A 20,145-nucleotide genomic window follows, 5' to 3' on the forward strand; every position below is an offset into this window, starting at 1 on the left:
TGGTGGTCGGTGGGAAGAATGTCCCTTACATTGGGGTCAGTGGGAAGAATGTCCCTTACATTGGGGGTCAGTGGGAAGAATGTCCCTTACATTGGTGGTCGGTGGGAAGAATGTCCCTTACATTGGGGGGTCAGTGGGAAGAATGTCCCTTACATTGGGGGTCAGTGGGAAGAATGTCCCTTACATTGGGGGTCAGTGGGAAGAATGTCCCTTACATTGGGGGTCAGTGGGAAGAATGTCCCTTACATTGGGGGTCAGTGCGAAGAATGTCCCTTACATTGGGGGGTCGGTGGGAAGAATGTCCCTTACATTGGGGGTCAGTGGGAAGAATGTCCCTTACATTGGGGGTCAGTGGGAAGAATGTCCCTAACATTGGGGGTCAGTGGGAAGAATGTCCCTTACATTGGGGGTCAGTGGGAAGAATGTCCCTTACATTGGGGGGTCAGTGGGAAGAATGTCCCTTACATTGGGGGTCAGTGGGAAGAATGTCCCTAACATTGGGGGTCAGTGCATGGTTGTGGTACATAATTATAGGGTGGATATGGAGGTATCATCTCTAGGTATGAATCCAATCATCCGAAGTGGGGAGACCACCAAACATGGAAAGGACTGCAGACTGCCTGTGTGTGCGATGGAGGCAGGAGGGGCAGCTGCCCGGGGCACAGTATTTTCATGTGGTGGGGCCACAGCCCTCCCAACTTTTGGACTTGAGAATGGGGGGTGTGGCAACACGCAGCATGTGCGTAGTGGAAGTGTGTGTGGTTAAATGATGCAGAATATTGGGCGTGGCCTAAAAAGTGTTCCTACTACGCGACTCCACCTCTCTGTGTACCTTCCTCACTGGACTCCCATTGGTGGGAATTTGCGGTGGAGAAGCTGCATCCCAAACCCCCTTTCTGCTCACAGCCTCACTCCCACCTCCCCCTTACTAACCTATGCACCACAACCCCTCCCCCTCTGCTAACCTCTGTTCCCCAAGCCCCCCCACTGACCTCTGCCCCCCCCACACCCCCTCACTACTTACCTCTTCACCGCTGTCTGCTTGCTTTTGCACCCAAATCCCTTCTCTGCTAAACTCTGCACCCCAAATCCCCCCCCTGATAACCTCTGTTCTCCAACCCCCCTCTCTGATCATTTCTGCATCCTATCCCCTCTCTTCTCATCTTTGCACCCCAGCCGCTCCTTGCTGTACGTCCCCACTTCCCTGTCTTCTAATCTTTGCACATCAACTCCCCTCCCTCCCCCAACCACTGTCCCCCTCTCGGCTAACCTCTGCGCCCCAACTCCCCTCCCTCCTCCCCCAACCTCTGTCCCCCTCTCGGCTAACCTCTGCGCCCCAACTCCCCTCCCTCCCCCAACCACTGTCCCCCTCTCGGCTAACCTCTGCGCCCCAACTCCCCTCCCTCCTCCCCCAACCTCTGTCCCCCTCTCGGCTAACCTCTGCGCCCCAACTCCCCTCCCTCCTCCCCCAACCTCTGTCCCCCTCTCGGCTAACCTCTGCGCCCCAACTCCCCTCCCTCCCCCAACCTCTGTCCCCCTCTCGGCTAACCTCTGCGCCCCAACTCCACTCCCTCCCCCAACCTCTGTCCCCCTCTCGGCTAACCTCTGCGCCCCAACTCCCCTCCCTCCCCCAACCTCTGTCCCCCTCTCGGCTAACCTCTGCGCCCCAACTCCCCTCCCTCCTCCCCCAACCTCTGTCCTCTCGGCTAACCTCTGCGCCCCAACTCCCCTCCCTCCCTCAACCTCTGTCCCCCTCTCGGCTAACCTCTGCGCCCCAACTCCCCTCCCTCCTCCCCCAACCTCTGTCCTCTCGGCTAACCTCTGCGCCCCAATTCCCCTCCCTCCCCCAACCTCTGTCCCCCTCTCGGCTAACCTCTGCGCCCCAACTCCCCTCCCCCCAACCTCTGTCCCCCTCTCGGCTAACCTCTGCACCCCAACTCCCCTCCCTCCTCCCCCAACCTCTGTCCCCCTCTCGGCTAACCTCTGCGCCCCAACTCCCCTCCCTCCCCCAACCTCTGTCCCCCTCTCGGCTAACCTCTGCGCCCCAACTCCCCTCCCCCCAACCTCTGTCCTCTCGGCTAACCTCTGCGCCCCAACTCCCCTCCCCCCAACCTCTGCCCCCCTCTCGGCTAACCTCTGCACCCCAACTCCCCTCCCTCCTCCCCCAACCTCTGCCCCCCTCTCGGCTAACCTCTGCGCCCCAACTCCCCTCTCTCCCCCAACCTCTGTCCCCCTCTCGGCTAACCTCTGCACCCCAACTCCCCCTCCCTCCCCCAACCTCTGTCCCCCTCTCGGCTAACCTCTGCGCCCCAACCCCTGTCCCCCTCTCGGCTAACCTCCGCGCCCCAACTCCCTTCCCTCCCCCAACCTCTGTCCCCCTCTCAGCTAACCTCTGCACCCCAACTCCTCTCCCCCAACCTCTGTCCCCTCTCAGCTATCCTCTGTGCCCCAACTCCCCTCCATCCCCCAACCTCTGTCCCCCTCTCAACTAACCTCTGCGCCCCAACTCCCCTCCCTCCCCCAACCTCTGTCCCCCTCTCAGCTAACCTCTGTGCCCAACTCCCCTCCCTCCCCCAACCTCTGTCCCCCTCTCCGCTCACTGCTGCACCCCCCTCACCTCTGCACCTCAAACCCCTCTCTTTGCTCACCACCACACCCCAAATCCCATCTTGGCTAACCCTCTGCACCCCACCCCCTGTGACCCCCTCCTTTCCCTGCCTCCACTCTCTTTGTGTGGCCTCCATAAGGCTGCGGGTGGTGCTGGCCAAGGTAAGTGGCTTGGGTTAGTTACGAAGCTCTCGCTGGCTTCTGGTTGGACCACTTCAGTGGTGAGCTGTGAGCAAAATTGGGTGGAAAATGGAGGGCAGTCTGAGCCCAGGACACTCCTTGTCCTGGCCTGCACTTCTCCTGTGGGGTGCCCTGATTCTTCGATGGTACCACCCCCCGCCAACCGGCACTGCAGCAGCCCACATCTCTCCCTGCCGGCGGCCTGCAGATTAGGTAAGTGGAATCCAGTGTTGGACATTGTTCTGGCATTGGGCCCCGGGGTACAGCCCAGACCTGAGGGACTCCGGGACTTGGTTGACATTTTGGGAAGGTCCTGCAGGATGTGGTTTGGCCTCTGGTCCCATCCCCCAATTAGAGTAATGAGATCCACAGAGGCCACAGCAAGGAGGTCCCACAAGGCAGTACTAGAGTCACCTCAAACCCGACTGGTGAACCTGGAGATGTTCAGAGACCACCATGGTGGCAGCTGAGATCCCACGTACAGAGACTGATGACTAACAAACCGAATGGGGGGGTGGGGTGTAGAGTTTGGCATGTTCACCCTGTTGGCTGGAATACCTTGTCCTGGCACTGTGTGTGGCCCTCTGGGTGACTGACTCTGGGGCCATATAAATTTAGTCCATCTCACCCCAAAGCAGCCCCCACCACGTTTCATCAGAAACACAATCCGTTCACAACATCGGCCTTAACAATGCTGCAATACTCACTGCCACGGCAGACAGGAGCGTGGCGGGATCCACACTGCAGCCGGGCGCTTCAAGGGTGCCGGAGGTCTCTAAATTCTGGCTTAATGCGAAAAACTGAACATGGGTGACGGGAATGACCTGCGCCACAGAGCTCCTGGGGTACGTGTCTGTTCCGTGTACATGGCCCGGGTGATGCGTGTATTCCAACCTTCCTCAACCTTTCAAACAACATTTCGGCCTCAGGAAACCCCGCCTAAGAATTACTAGATCTACGACCCGTGGTACAATAGTGTGATGGTCAGTGGGAAGAATGTCCCTTACATTGGTGATCAGTGGGAAGAATGTTCCTTACATTGGGGGTCAGTGGGAAGAATGCCCCTTACATTGGGGGTCAGTGAGAAGAATGTCCCTTACATTGGGGGTCAGTGGGAAGAATGTCCCTTACATTGGGGGTCAGTGGGAAGAATGTCCCTTACATTGGTGGTCGGTGGGAAGAATGCCCCTTACATTGGTGTCAGTGGGAAGAATGTCCCTTACATTGGGGGGTCAGTGGGAAGAACGTCCCTTACATTGGGGGTCAGTGGGAAGAATGTCCTTACATTGGAGGTCAGTGGGAAGAATGTCCCTTACATTGGGGGTCAGTGAGAAGAATGTCCCTTACATTGGGGGTCAGTGGGAAGAATGTCCCTTACATTGGTGATCAGTGGGAAGAATGTCCCTTACATTGGTGGTCGGTGGGAAGAATGTCCCTTACATTGGTGGTCGGTGGGAAGAATGTCCCTTACATTGGGGGGTCAGTGGGAAGAATGTCCCTTACATTGGGGGTCAGTGGGGAAGAATGTCCCTTACATTGGTGGTCAGTGGGAAGAATGTCCCTTACATTGGGGGTCAGTGGGAAGAATGTCCCTTACATTGGGGGTCAGTGCGAAGAATGTCCCTTACATTGGGGGGTCGGTGGGAAGAATGTCCCTTACATTGGGGGTCAGTGGGAAGAATGTCCCTTACATTGGGGGTCAGTGGGAAGAATGTCCCTAACACTGGGGGTCAGTGGGAAGAATGTCCCTTACATTGGGGGTCAGTGGGAAGAATGTCCCTTACATTGGGGGTCAGTGGGAAGAATGTCCCTTACATTGGGGATCAGTGGGAAGAATGTCCCTTACATTGGGGGTCAGTGGGAAGAATGTCCCTTACATTGGGGGTCAGTGGGAAGAGTGTCCCTTACATTGGGGGTCAGTGGGAAGAATGTCCCTTACATTGGGGGTCAGTGGGGAAGGATGTCCCTTACATTGGGGATCAGGTGGGAAGAGTGTCCCTTACATTGGGGGTCAGTGGGAAGAATGTCCCTTACATTGGTGTCAGTGGGAAGAATGTCCCTTACATTGGGGATCAGTGGGAAGAGTGTCCCTTACATTGGTGTCAGTGGGAAGAATGTCCCTTACATTGGGGGTCAGTGGGAAGAATGTCCCTTACATTGGGGGGTCAGTGGGAAGAATGTCCCTTACATTGGGGGGGTCAGTGGGAAGAATGTCCCTTACATTGGGGGTCAGTGGGAAGAATGTCCCTTACATTGGGGGTCAGTGGGAAGAATGCCCCTTACATTGGTGTCAGTGGGAAGAATGCCCCTTACATTGGGGGTCAGTGGGAAGAATGTCCCTTACATTGGGGGTCAGTGGGAAGAATGCCCCTTACATTGGTGTCAGTGGGAAGAATGCCCCTTACATTGGGGATCAGTGGGGAGAATGTCCCTTACATTGGGGGTCAGTGGGAAGAATGTCCCTTACATTGGGGGTCGGTGGGAAGAATGTCCCTTACATTGGGGGTCGGTGGGAAGAATGTCCCTTACATTGGGGGTCGGTGGGAAGAATGTCCCTTACATTGGGGGTCGGTGGGAAGAATGTCCCTTACATTGGGGGTCAGTGGGAAGAATGTCCCTTACATTGGGGGTCAGTGGGAAGAATGTCCCTTACATTGGGGGTCAGTGGGAAGAATGTCCCTTACATTGGAGGGGTCAGTGGGAAGAATGTCCCTTACATTGGGGGTCAGTGGGAAGAATGTCCCTTACATTGGGGATCAGTGGGAAGAATGTCCCTTACATTGGAGGTCAGTGGGAAGAATGTCCCTTACATTGGTGATCAGTGGGAAGAATGTCCCTTACATTGGGGGTCAGTGGGAAGAATGTCCCTTACATTGGGGGATCAGTGGGAAGAATGTCCCTTACATTGGGGGTCAGTGGGAAGAATGTCCCTTACATTGGGGGGTCAGTGGGAAGAATGTCCCTTACATTGGGGGTCACTGGGAAGAATGTCCCTTACATTGGGGGTCAGTGGGAAGAATGTCCCTTACATTGGGGGTCAGTGGGAAGAATGTCCCTTACATTGGGGGTCAGTGGGAAGAATGTCCCTTACATTGGGGGTCAGTGGGAAGAATGTCCCTTACATTGGGGGTCAGTGGGAAGAATGTCCCTTACATTGGGGGTCAGAGGGAAGAATGTCCCTTACATTGGGGGTCAGTGGGAAGAATGTCCCTTACATTGGTGGTCAGTGGGAAGAATGTCCCTTACATTGGGGGTCAGTGGGAAGAATGTCCCTTACATTGGGGGTCAGTGGGAAGAATGTCCCTTACATTGGGGGTCAGTGGGAAGAATGTCCCTTACATTGGTGATCAGTGGGAAGAATGTCCCTTACATTGGGGGTCAGTGGGAAGAATGTCCCTTACATTGGGGGTCAGTGGGAAGAATGTCCCTTACATTGGGGATCAGTGGGAAGTTATCTGTGAGGCAGAGGTTGCTCATTGCTCAAGGAACCCCAGTTGAGAAACCCTGGACTATCCTATGTACATATGTGACGTGTCTCTTCTATGTACAGTACATGCTGGATGGCGTGTCTTCAGTATGCACAGTACATGCCGGGTGGCGTGTCTCTTCTATGTACAGTACATGCTGGATGGCGTGTCTTCAGTATGCACAGTACATGCTGGGTGGCGTGTCTGTTGTATGTACAGTACATGCCGGGTGGCGTGTCTGTTGTATGTACAGTACATGCCGGGTGGCGTGTCTCTTCTATGTACAGTACATGCTGGATGGCGTGTCTTCAGTATGCACAGTACATGCTGGGTGGCGTGTCTGTTGTATGTACAGTACATGCTGGATGGCGTGTCTTCAGTATGCACAGTACATGCTGGGTGGCGTGTCTGTTGTATGTACAGTACATGCCGGGTGGCGTGTCTCTTCTATGTACAGTACATGCTGGATGGCGTGTCTTCAGTATGCACAGTACATGCTGGGTGGCGTGTCTGTTGTATGTACAGTACATGCCGTGTGGCGTGTCTGTTGTATGTACAGTACATGCTGGGTGGCGTGTCTGTTGTATGTACAGTACATGCTGGATGGCGTGTCTTCAGTATGCACAGTACATGCTGGGTGGCGTGTCTGTTGTATGTACAGTACATGCCAGGTGGCGTGTCTGTTGTATGTACAGTACATGCTGGGTGGCGTGTCTGTTGTATGTACAGTACATGCTGGATGGCGTGTCTTCAGTATGCACAGTACATGCTGGGTGGCGTGTCTGTTGTATGTACAGTACATGCTGGGTGGCGTGTCTGTTGTATGTACAGTACATGCTGGGTGGCGTGTCTGTTGTATGTACAGTACATGCTGGACGGCGTGTCTTCAGTATGCACAGTACATGCTGGGTGGCGTGTCTGTTGTATGTACAGTACATGCTGGGTGGCGTGTCTGTTGTATGTACAGTACATGCCGGGTGGCGTGTCTGTTGTATGTACAGTACATGCCGGGTGGCGTGTCTCTTCTATGTACAGTACATGTTGGATGGCGTGTCTTCAGTATGCACAGTACATGCTGGGTGGCGTGTCTGTTGTATGTACAGTACATGCCGGGTGGCGTGTCTGTTTTATGTACAGTACATGCTGGGTGGCGTGTCTGTTGTATGTACAGTACATGCTGGGTGGCGTGTCTGCTGTATGTACAGTACATGCCGGGTGGCGTGTCTGTTGTATGTACAGTACATGCCGGGTGGCGTGTCTGTTTTATGTACAGTACATGCCGGGTGGCGTGTCTGTTGTATGTAGACACGGGTAATCAGTCTGGATCCATCATACAACGTTTATTATACACCTCAGTACAGATATCGCTGGAGGAACATCATCTCTATACAGAACCAACAGAAGGAGTCTTGTCCACAAGAGCTCACAATCTGTACTGCAGGCCGGGCCATGCTGGGATTGGCTGGGGTGCTGGGTGATGAAGGGCCCTTGATGTTGGGTGATGAGGGGCCCCTGATGTTATATCGGTCTGAAGGTGAGAAGAGGTGGCTTCTCCGGCATCAGGATAAATCCGAATACGGTCTTTATGTCATCTTTGCTCACCGTGTCTATCTGGAAATTCTTCAACATCTGTGGTGAGAAGAAAACAGACTGAGAGACAGACAGACTGATGGACCTAATGGAGGAGGACAGATGGACAGAGCTGAGAGCACTGAGGACAGGGACCTATAAGTGATGGACAGACTGATGGACCTAATGGAGGAGGACAGATGGACAGAGCTGAGAGCACTGAGGACAGGGACCTATAAGTGATGGACAGACTGATGGGTCTAATGGAGGAGGACAGATGGACAGAGCTGAGAGCACTGAGGACAGGGACCTATAAGTGATGGACAGACTGATGGACCTAATGGAGGAGGACAGATGGACAGAGCTGAGAGCACTGAGGACAGGGACCTATAAGTGATGGACAGACTGATGGACCTAATGGAGGAGGACAGAGCTGAGAGCACCGAGGACAGGGACCTATAAGTGATGGACAGACTGATGGACTTAATGGAGGAGGACAGATGGACAGAGCTGAGAGCACCGAGGACAGGGACCTATAAGTGATGGACAGACTGATGGACCTAATGGAGGAGGACAGATGGACAGAGCTGAGAGCACTGAGGACAGGGACCTATAAGTGATGGACAGACTGATGGACCTAATGGAGGAGGACAGAGCTGAGAGCACTGAGGACAGGGACCTATAAGTGATGGACAGACTGATGGACCTAATGGAGGAGGACAGATGGACAGAGCTGAGAGCACCGAGGACAGGGACCTATAAGTGATGGACAGACTGATGGACCTAATGGAGGAGGACAGATGGACAGAGCTGAGAGCACTGAGGACAGGGACCTATAAGTGATGGACAGACTGATGGACCTAATGGAGGAGGACAGAGCTGAGAGCACTGAGGACAGGGACCTATAAGTGATGGACAGACTGATGGACCTAATGGAGGAGGACAGATGGACAGAGCTGAGAGCACTGAGGACAGGGACCTATAAGTGATGGACAGACTGATGGACCTAATGGAGGAGGACAGATGGACAGAGCTGAGAGCACCGAGGACAGGGACCTATAAGTGATGGACAGACTGATGGACCTAATGGAGGAGGACAGAGCTGAGAGCACTGAGGACAGGGACCTATAAGTGATGGACAGACTGATGGACCTAATGGAGGAGGACAGAGCTGAGAGCACTGGGGACAGGGACCTATAAGTGATGGACAGACTGATGGACCTAATGGAGGAGGACAGATGGACAGAGCTGAGAGCACTGAGGACAGGGACCTATAAGTGATGGACAGACTGATGGACCTAATGGAGGAGGACAGATGGACAGAGCTGAGAGCACTGGGGACAGGGACCTATAAGTGATGGACAGACTGATGGACCTAATGGAGGAGGACAGATGGACAGAGCTGAGAGCACTGAGGACAGGGACCTATAAGTGATGGACAGACTGATGGACCTAATGGAGGAGGACAGAGCTGAGAGCACTGAGGACAGGGACCTATAAGTGATGGACAGACTGATGGACCTAATGGAGGAGGACAGATGGACAGAGCTGAGAGCACCGAGGACAGGGACCTATAAGTGATGGACAGACTGATGGACCTAATGGAGGAGGACAGATGGACAGAGCTGAGAGCACTGAGGACAGGGACCTATAAGTGATGGACAGACTGATGGACCTAATGGAGGAGGACAGAGCTGAGAGCACTGAGGACAGGGACCTATAAGTGATGGACAGACTGATGGACCTAATGGAGGAGGACAGATGGACAGAGCTGAGAGCACTGAGGACAAGGACCTATAAGTGATGGACAGACTGATGGACCTAATGGAGGAGGACAGATGGACAGAGCTGAGAGCACCGAGGACAGGGACCTATAAGTGATGGACAGACTGATGGACCTAATGGAGGAGGACAGAGCTGAGAGCACTGAGGACAGGGACCTATAAGTGATGGACAGACTGATGGACCTAATGGAGGAGGACAGAGCTGAGAGCACTGGGGACAGGGACCTATAAGTGATGGACAGACTGATGGACCTAATGGAGGAGGACAGATGGACAGAGCTGAGAGCACTGAGGACAGGGACCTATAAGTGATGGACAGACTGATGGACCTAATGGAGGAGGACAGATGGACAGAGCTGAGAGCACTGGGGACAGGGACCTATAAGTGATGGACAGACTGATGGACCTAATGGAGGAGGACAGATGGACAGAGCTGAGAGCACTGAGGACAGGGACCTATAAGTGATGGACAGACTGATGGGTCTAATGGAGGAGGACAGATGGACAGAGCTGAGAGCACTGAGGACAGGGACCTATAAGTGATGGACAGACTGATGGACCTAATGGAGGAGGACAGATGGACAGAGCTGAGAGCACCGAGGACAGGGACCTATAAGTGATGGACAGACTGATGGACCTAATGGAGGAGGACAGAGCTGAGAGCACTGAGGACAGGGACCTATAAGTGATGGACAGACTGATGGACCTAATGGAGGAGGACAGATGGACAGAGCTGAGAGCACCGAGGACAGGGACCTATAAGTGATGGACAGACTGATGGACCTAATGGAGGAGGACAGATGGACAGAGCTGAGAGCACTGAGGACAGGGACCTATAAGTGATGGACAGACTGATGGACCTAATGGAGGAGGACAGATGGACAGAGCTGAGAGCACCGAGGACAGGGACCTATAAGTGATGGACAGACTGATGGACCTAATGGAGGAGGACAGATGGACAGAGCTGAGAGCACTGAGGACAGGGACCTATAAGTGATGGACAGACTGATGGACCTAATGGAGGAGGACAGATGGACAGAGCTGAGAGCACTGAGGACAGGGACCTATAAGTGATGGACAGACTGATGGACCTAATGGAGGAGGACAGAGCTGAGAGCACCGAGGACAGGGACCTATAAGTGATGGACAGACTGATGGACCTAATGGAGGAGGACAGATGGACAGAGCTGAGAGCACCGAGGACAGGGACCTATAAGTGATGGACAGACTGATGGACCTAATGGAGGAGGACAGAGCTGAGAGCACTGAGGACAGGGACCTATAAGTGATGGACAGACTGATGGACCTAATGGAGGAGGACAGATGGACAGAGCTGAGAGCACCGAGGACAGGGACCTATAAGTGATGGACAGACTGATGGACCTAATGGAGGAGGACAGATGGACAGAGCTGAGAGCACCGAGGACAGGGACCTATAAGTGATGGACAGACTGATGGACCTAATGGAGGAGGACAGATGGACAGAGCTGAGAGCACTGGGGACAGGGACCTATAAGTGATGGACAGACTGATGGACCTAATGGAGGAGGACAGATGGACAGAGCTGAGAGCACTGAGGACAGGGACCTATAAGTGATGGACAGACTGATGGACCTAATGGAGGAGGACAGATGGACAGAGCTGAGAGCACTGAGGACAGGGACCTATAAGTGATGGACAGACTGATGGAACTAATGGAGGAGGACAGATGGACAGAGCTGAGAGCACTGAGGACAGGGACCTATAAGTGATGGACAGACTGATGGACCTAATGGAGGAGGACAGATGGACAGAGCTGAGAGCACTGAGGACAGGGACCTATAAGTGATGGACAGACTGATGGACCTAATGGAGGAGGACAGAGCTGAGAGCACCGAGGACAGGGACCTATAAGTGATGGACAGACTGATGGACCTAATGGAGGAGGACAGATGGACAGAGCTGAGAGCACCGAGGACAGGGACCTATAAGTGATGGACAGACTGATGGACCTAATGGAGGAGGACAGAGCTGAGAGCACTGAGGACAGGGACCTATAAGTGATGGACAGACTGATGGACCTAATGGAGGAGGACAGATGGACAGAGCTGAGAGCACCGAGGACAGGGACCTATAAGTGATGGACAGACTGATGGACCTAATGGAGGAGGACAGATGGACAGAGCTGAGAGCACCGAGGACAGGGACCTATAAGTGATGGACAGACTGATGGACCTAATGGAGGAGGACAGATGGACAGAGCTGAGAGCACTGGGGACAGGGACCTATAAGTGATGGACAGACTGATGGACCTAATGGAGGAGGACAGATGGACAGAGCTGAGAGCACTGAGGACAGGGACCTATAAGTGATGGACAGACTGATGGACCTAATGGAGGAGGACAGATGGACAGAGCTGAGAGCACTGAGGACAGGGACCTATAAGTGATGGACAGACTGATGGAACTAATGGAGGAGGACAGATGGACAGAGCTGAGAGCACTGAGGACAGGGACCTATAAGTGATGGACAGACTGATGGACCTAATGGAGGAGGACAGATGGACAGAGCTGAGAGCACTGGGGACAGGGACCTATAAGTGATGGACAGACTGATGGACCTAATGGAGGAGGACAGATGGACAGAGCTGAGAGCACTGAGGACAGGGACCTATAAGTGATGGACAGACTGATGGACCTAATGGAGGAGGACAGATGGACAGAGCTGAGAGCACTGAGGACAGGGACCTATAAGTGATGGACAGACTGATGGACCTAATGGAGGAGGACAGATGGACAGAGCTGAGAGCACTGAGGACAGGGACCTATAAGTGATGGACAGACTGATGGACCTAATGGAGGAGGACAGATGGACAGAGCTGAGAGCACTGAGGACAGGGACCTATAAGTGATGGACAGACTGATGGACCTAATGGAGGAGGACAGATGGACAGAGCTGAGAGCACTGAGGACAGGGACCTATAAGTGATGGACAGACTGATGGACCTAATGGAGGAGGACAGATGGACAGAGCTGAGAGCACTGAGGACAGGGACCTATAAGTGATGGACAGACTGATGGACCTAATGGAGGAGGACAGATGGACAGAGCTGAGAGCACTGAGGACAGGGACCTATAAGTGATGGACAGACTGATGGACCTAATGGAGGAGGACAGATGGACAGAGCTGAGAGCACTGAGGACAGGGACCTATAAGTGATGGACAGACTGATGGACCTAATGGAGGAGGACAGATGGACAGAGCTGAGAGCACTGAGGACAGGGACCTATAAGTGATGGACAGACTGATGGACCTAATGGAGGAGGACAGAGCTGAGAGCACTGAGGACAGGGACCTATAAGTGATGGACAGACTGATGGGTCTAATGGAGGAGGACAGATGGACAGAGCTGAGAGCACCGAGGACAGGGACCTATAAGTGATGGACAGACTGATGGACCTAATGGAGGAGGACAGATGGACAGAGCTGAGAGCACTGAGGACAGGGACCTATAAGTGATGGACAGACTGATGGACCTAATGGAGGAGGACAGATGGACAGAGCTGAGAGCACTGAGGACAGGGACCTATAAGTGATGGACAGACTGATGGACCTAATGGAGGAGGACAGATGGACAGAGCTGAGAGCACTGGGGACAGGGACCTATAAGTGATGGACAGACTGATGGACCTAATGGAGGAGGACAGATGGACAGAGCTGAGAGCACTGAGGACAGGGACCTATAAGTGATGGACAGACTGATGGACCTAATGGAGGAGGACAGATGGACAGAGCTGAGAGCACTGGGGACAGGGACCTATAAGTGATGGACAGACTGATGGACCTAATGGAGGAGGACAGAGCTGAGAGCACCGAGGACAGGGACCTATAAGTGATGGACAGACTGATGGACCTAATGGAGGAGGACAGATGGACAGAGCTGAGAGCACTGAGGACAGGGACCTATAAGTGATGGACAGACTGATGGACCTAATGGAGGAGGACAGATGGACAGAGCTGAGAGCACTGAGGACAGGGACCTATAAGTGATGGACAGACTGATGGACCTAATGGAGGAGGACAGAGCTGAGAGCACCGAGGACAGGGACCTATAAGTGATGGACAGACTGATGGACCTAATGGAGGAGGACAGATGGACAGAGCTGAGAGCACTGAGGACAGGGACCTATAAGTGATGGACAGACTGATGGACCTAATGGAGGAGGACAGATGGACAGAGCTGAGAGCACCGAGGACAGGGACCTATAAGTGATGGACAGACTGATGGACCTAATGGAGGAGGACAGATGGACAGAGCTGAGAGCACTGAGGACAGGGACCTATAAGTGATGGACAGACTGATGGACCTAATGGAGGAGGACAGATGGACAGAGCTGAGAGCACTGAGGACAGGGACCTATAAGTGATGGACAGACTGATGGACCTAATGGAGGAGGACAGAGCTGAGAGCACCGAGGACAGGGACCTATAAGTGATGGACAGACTGATGGACCTAATGGAGGAGGACAGATGGACAGAGCTGAGAGCACCGAGGACAGGGACCTATAAGTGATGGACAGACTGATGGACCTAATGGAGGAGGACAGAGCTGAGAGCACTGAGGACAGGGACCTATAAGTGATGGACAGACTGATGGACCTAATGGAGGAGGACAGATGGACAGAGCTGAGAGCACCGAGGACAGGGACCTATAAGTGATGGACAGACTGATGGACCTAATGGAGGAGGACAGATGGACAGAGCTGAGAGCACTGAGGACAGGGACCTATAAGTGATGGACAGACTGATGGACCTAATGGAGGAGGACAGATGGACAGAGCTGAGAGCACTGAGGACAGGGACCTATAAGTGATGGACAGACTGATGGAACTAATGGAGGAGGACAGATGGACAGAGCTGAGAGCACTGAGGACAGGGACCTATAAGTGATGGACAGACTGATGGACCTAATGGAGGAGGACAGATGGACAGAGCTGAGAGCACTGGGGACAGGGACCTATAAGTGATGGACAGACTGATGGACCTAATGGAGGAGGACAGATGGACAGAGCTGAGAGCACTGAGGACAGGGACCTATAAGTGATGGACAGACTGATGGACCTAATGGAGGAGGACAGATGGACAGAGCTGAGAGCACCGAGGACAGGGACCTATAAGTGATGGACAGACTGATGGGTCTAATGGAGGAGGACAGATGGACAGAGCTGAGAGCACTGAGGACAGGGACCTATAAGTGATGGACAGACTGATGGACCTAATGGAGGAGGACAGATGGACAGAGCTGAGAGCACTGAGGACAGGGACCTATAAGTGATGGACAGACTGATGGACCTAATGGAGGAGGACAGATGGACAGAGCTGAGAGCACTGAGGACAGGGACCTATAAGTGATGGACAGACTGATGGACCTAATGGAGGAGGACAGATGGACAGAGCTGAGAGCACTGAGGACAGGGACCTATAAGTGATGGACAGACTGATGGACCTAATGGAGGAGGACAGATGGCCAGAAGGACGAAGACTTGACAGCGATAAACAAATCAACTGAAAGCTGAGAAATGGCAGTTGGCCTCCTTCCCGAAGTCCTATAACCTCCTCAGCCAATGACTTCCCCAATCCAGGCGTTCCCCATCATAATGATCCCCAGATTCCTCCTTGGGGTCCCCAGAATGACCCCCAGACTCACATGCATCAGGAAAAGGATCATTTCCATCTCAGCAATCCTGCGTCCGATACATTGCCGCGAGCCAAAGCCGAAGGCCAAGGACTTGAAGTTGGTTTCATCCCGTCTTAGCCAGCGTGCCGGGTCATAGCGCAGAGCGTCCTGGAATACGAGGGGACTGCGCCCCATGGGGTACAGGCCCACCTGGACCAGAGTCTGCAGGTAGGAGACCACACCAGTCAGAAGACCCCCAGAGTACTCCCCACAGCCAAGTATTATAAATGCAGAAACAGCATACTAACTCCATGCAGATGGAGCCCTGCTGGGGACTGAACCTGGATCTCAGGTACTACCCAACCCCCCCTCCATTCCCAGGACCCCCATACACTGACCTCATGTATCCTATTCAGGATTTATTATTCCATTTGACTTTTTTATATTTAGTAATGTAACATGAGGCAGAGACTAACATCTCCGGGATGATGGACAGGATATCGAATTACACAGATGAGTGATCAGAGGAGCGACACCTTCCCCTCCCCAACTGGATGATCAGAGGAGCGACACCTTCCCCTCCCCAACTGGGTGATCAGAGGAGCGACACCTTCCCCTCCCCAACTGGATGATCAGAGGAGTGACATCTTCCCCAACTGGGCGATCAGAGGAGCGACACCTTCCCCTCCCCAACTGGGCGATCAGAGGAGCGACACCTTCCCCTCCCCAACTGGGCGATCAGAGGAGCGACACCTTCCCCTCCCCAACTGGGCGATCAGAGGAGCGACACCTTCCCCAACTGGGTGATCAGAGGAGCGACACCTTCCCCTCCCCAACTGGGCGATCAGAGGAGCGACACCTTCCCCTCCCCAACTGGGTGATCAGAGGAGCGACACCTTCCCCTCCCCAACTGGGTGATCAGAGGAGTGACATCTTCCCCAACTGGGCGATCAGAGGAGCGACACCTTCCCCTCCGCAACTGGATGATCAAAGGAGTGACATCTTCCCCAACTGGGTGATCAGAGGAGCGACACCTTCCCCTCCCTAACTGGGTGATCAGAGGAGTGACATCTTCCCCAACTGGGCAATCAGAGGAGCGACACCTTCCCCTCCACAACTGGATGATCAGAGGAGTGACATCTTCCCCAACTGGGTGATCAGAGGAGTGACATCTTCCCCTCTGCAACTGGGTGATCAGAAGAGCGACACCTTCCCCTCCCCAACTGGGCGATCAGAGGAGCGACACCTTCCCCTCCCCAACTGGGTGATCAGAGGAGTGACATCTTCCCCAACTGGGTGATCAGAGGAGTGACATCTTCCCCTCCGCAACTGGGTGATCAGAGGAGTGACACCTTCCCCTCCCCAACTGGGTGATCAGAGGAGCGACACCTTCCCCTCCCCAACTGGGATGACCAGAGGAGCGACACCTTCCCCTCCCCAACTGGACGATCAGAGGAGCGACACCTTCCCCTCCCCAACTGGGCGATCAGAGGAGGGACACCTTCCCCTCTCCAACTGGGATGATCAGAGGAGCGACACCTTCCCCTCGCCAACTGGGCTATCAGAGGAGCGACACCTTCCCCTCCCCAAATGGGTGATCAGAAGAGCGACACCTTCCCTTCCCCAACTGGATGATCAGAGGAGTGACGCCTTCCCCTCCCTAAATGGATGATCAGAGGAGCGACACCTTCCCCTCCGCAACTGGGCAATCAGAGGAGCGACACCTTCCCCTCCCCAACTGGGCGATCAGAGGAGCGACACCTTCCCCTTCCCAACTGGGCGATCAGAGGAGTGACACCTTCCCCTTCCCAACTGGAGGATCAGAGGAGTGACACCTTCCACTTCCCAACTGGAGGATCAGAGGAGCGACACCTTCCCCTCCCCAACTGGGCTATCAGAGGAGCAACACCTTCCCCTTCCCAACTGGAGGATCAGAGGAGTGACATCTTCCCCAACTGGGTGATCAGAGGAGTGACATCTTCCCCTCCCCAACTGGGTAATCACTAGGAGCGACACCTTCCTCTCCCCAACTGGAGGATCAGAGGAGCGACACCTTCCCCTCCCCAACTGGGTAATCACTAGGAGCGACACCTTCCTCTCCCCAACTGGAGGATCAGAGGAGCAACACCTTCCCCTCCCCAACTGGAGTTTTAATCAGAAAACCCGATGTTGGGCCGGATGCCTCACCCCCGAGGGAATGTGGTAGTTGTGCAGAATGATGTCCTTGGTCAGATGTCTCTGGACGGTGATCCCTACAGGATACAACCTGCGAACAACAAAAACACATCAGACAGGCCTCCGTCATGGTCCAAGTGTCCCTACTGCAGACATCGGCGACTTACCGGAGGGTCTCTTTGATTGCTCCTTTCAGAAGAGGCACGGAGTTCAGTACCTGGTTCAGGTCATTGGGGTGCTGGGCATCTGCTTTCCGAATCTCTTCCCGCAACTCTCTCTGCACAGATTGGTTCCGAGCCAACTCGAAGAGAGTGAAGAGTAATGGCATGGCGGTCTATGGGGAGAGAGGACTTCTGTAGACTAGATGAAGGGGTGCAGGGGGGTTAGGCTGGGGAGGGGATTGAATACAGACTAAGGAGGGGGGTGTGGGTTACTGTAAAGATTGGAGAGGGGGGGTTCAAGAGGTTAGAGTACAGACTGAGAGGGTTGGTACGGGGAGGGTGGTTATAGAATGAGGGGATAACATGGACTAAGGAAGTCCATTTGTGCCTCCTGAACCCCAACATTTCCTCTTACCGTGTCCACTCCTCCCGCCATCAGCTCGGTGACATTGGCCTTTATGGAGTCGAGTGGAAGCTCAGCTTGTAGTAGAAGCTCGGCCATTATACCCGAGTACCCTCTCTGCTGACCCAGGCAGAACTCCTGGTAGATGTTCTGGATACACCGATCGGCTGCAGGAGGTCACACACAATAATCAGAGAACCAGTGAGGGGACTTGGAGGAGAGTCCAGAGTACAGACATGAGGAGGCCATGAGGAGTCCAGAGTACAGACATGAGGAGGCCATGAGGAGGACAGGAGGAGGACATGAAGAGTCCAGAGTACAGACATGAGGAGGAAATGAGGAGGACATGGGGAGTCCAGAATACAGACATGAGGAGGCCATGAGGAGGACAGGAGGAGGACATGAAGAGTCCAGAGTACAGACATGAGGAGGCCATGAGGAGGACATGAAGAGTCCAGAGTACAGACATGAGGAGGAAATGAGGAGGACATGAGGAGTCCAGAGTACAGACATGAGGAGGACATGAGGAGTCCAGAGTACAGACATGAGGAGGCCATGAGGAGGACAGGAGGAGGACATGAAGAGTCCAGAGTACAGACATGAGGAGGAAATGAGGAGGACATGGGGAGTCCAGAGTACAGACATGAGGAGGCCATGAGGAGGACATGAAGAGTCCAGAGTACAGACATGAGGAGGCCATGAGGAGGAATGTGTAGTGATCTGTGCATCTCTTATCATTTGTTGGGGAACTTTCCGTATTCTCCTTCTCTCTCAACATTTATTCTGGAAAGGAAAGCCTGTTTATGGAGCTCAGTAGCAGAAAGTGAACGTTACACCCACAACTCTGTCTGAGACCTCATTTGTCCATGGGGGAAAGTCCTAGGAACAGATCTGAGACCTCGTTTGTCCATGGAGGAGTGTCCTAGGAACAGATCTGAGACCTCGTTTGTCCATGGAGGAGAGTCCTAGGAACAGATCTGGGACCTTGTCTGTCCATGGAGGAGAGTCCTAGGAACAGATCTGAGACCTCGCCTGTCCATGGAGGAGAGTTATAGAACAGATCTGAGACCTTGTATTTCCATGGAGGAGAGTCCTAGGAATAGATCTGGGACCCTGTCTGTCCATGGAGGAGAGTCCTAGGAACAGATCTGGGACCTCGTCTGTCCATGGAGGAGAGTCCTAGGAATAGATCTGGGACCTCGTCTGTCCATGGAGGAGAGTCCTAGGAATAGATCTGGGACCTCGTCTGTCCATGGAGGAGAGTCCTAGGAACAGATCTGGGACCTCGTCTGTCCATGGAGGAGAGTCCTAGGAATAGATCTGGGACCTCGTCTGTCCATGGAGGAGAGTCCTAGGAATAGATCTGGGACCCTGTCTGTCCATGGAGGAGAGTCCTAGGAACAGATCTGAGACCTCGTCTGTCCATGGAGGAGAGTCCTAGGAACAGATCTGGGACCTTGTCTGTCCATGAAGGAGAGTTATAGAACAGATCTGAGACCTTGTATTTCCATGGAGGAGAGTCCTAGGAATAGATCTGGGACCCTGTCTGTCCATGGAGGAGAGTCCTAGGAACAGATCTGGGACCTCGTCTGTCCATGGAGGAGAGTCCTAGGAATAGATCTGGGACCCTGTCTGTCCATGGAGGAGAGTCCTAGGAACAGATCTGGGACCTCGTCTGTCCATGGAGGAGAGTCCTAGGAATAGATCTGGGACCCTGTCTGTCCATGGAGGAGAGTCCTAGGAACAGATCTGAGACCTTGTCTATTCATGGAGGAGAGTCCTAGGAACAGATCTGGGACCTCGTCTGTCCATGGAGGAGAGTCCTAGGAATAGATCTGGGACCCTGTCTGTCCATGGAGGAGAGTCCTAGGAACAGATCTGAGACCTTGTCTATTCATGGAGGAGAGTCCTAGGAACAGATCTGGGACCTCGTCTGTCCATGGAGGAGAGTCATAGGAATAGATCTGAGACCTTGTCTGTCCATGGAGGAGAGTCCTAGGAATAGATCTGGGACCCTGTCTGTCCATGGAGGAGAGTCCTAGGAACAGATCTGGGACCTCGTCTGTCCATGGAGGAGAGTCCTAGGAACAGATCTGAGACCTCGTCTGTCCATGGAGGAGAGTCCTAGGAACAGATCTGAGAC

At 53.8% G+C, this 20,145-nt stretch overlaps 1 protein-coding gene across 1 annotated transcript in view; it reads right to left on the minus strand.

Moving 5' to 3' along the window:
- Positions 1-7,579: 7,579 nt before the first annotated feature.
- LOC149427734 (cytochrome P450 11B, mitochondrial) overlaps positions 7,580-20,145 on the minus strand; it is a 33,830-nt gene continuing 21,264 nt past the window's right edge. The window contains exons 5-9 of the mRNA XM_089667721.1: positions 18,015-18,169; positions 17,606-17,772; positions 17,451-17,529; positions 15,294-15,485; positions 7,580-7,883 (exon numbers count right to left, since the gene is read on the minus strand). Coding sequence (XP_089523847.1) covers positions 7,773-7,883; positions 15,294-15,485; positions 17,451-17,529; positions 17,606-17,772; positions 18,015-18,169 — 704 coding nt within the window. The 3' untranslated portion in view covers positions 7,580-7,772. The remainder of the gene's footprint in view (positions 7,884-15,293; positions 15,486-17,450; positions 17,530-17,605; positions 17,773-18,014; positions 18,170-20,145) is intronic.

Source organism: Staurois parvus, unplaced genomic scaffold (genome assembly GCF_062004578.1).
Source record: "Staurois parvus isolate SC_StPar_1 unplaced genomic scaffold, SC_StPar_1.0 ptg003536l, whole genome shotgun sequence".
Lineage (NCBI taxonomy): Eukaryota > Metazoa > Chordata > Amphibia > Anura > Ranidae > Staurois > Staurois parvus.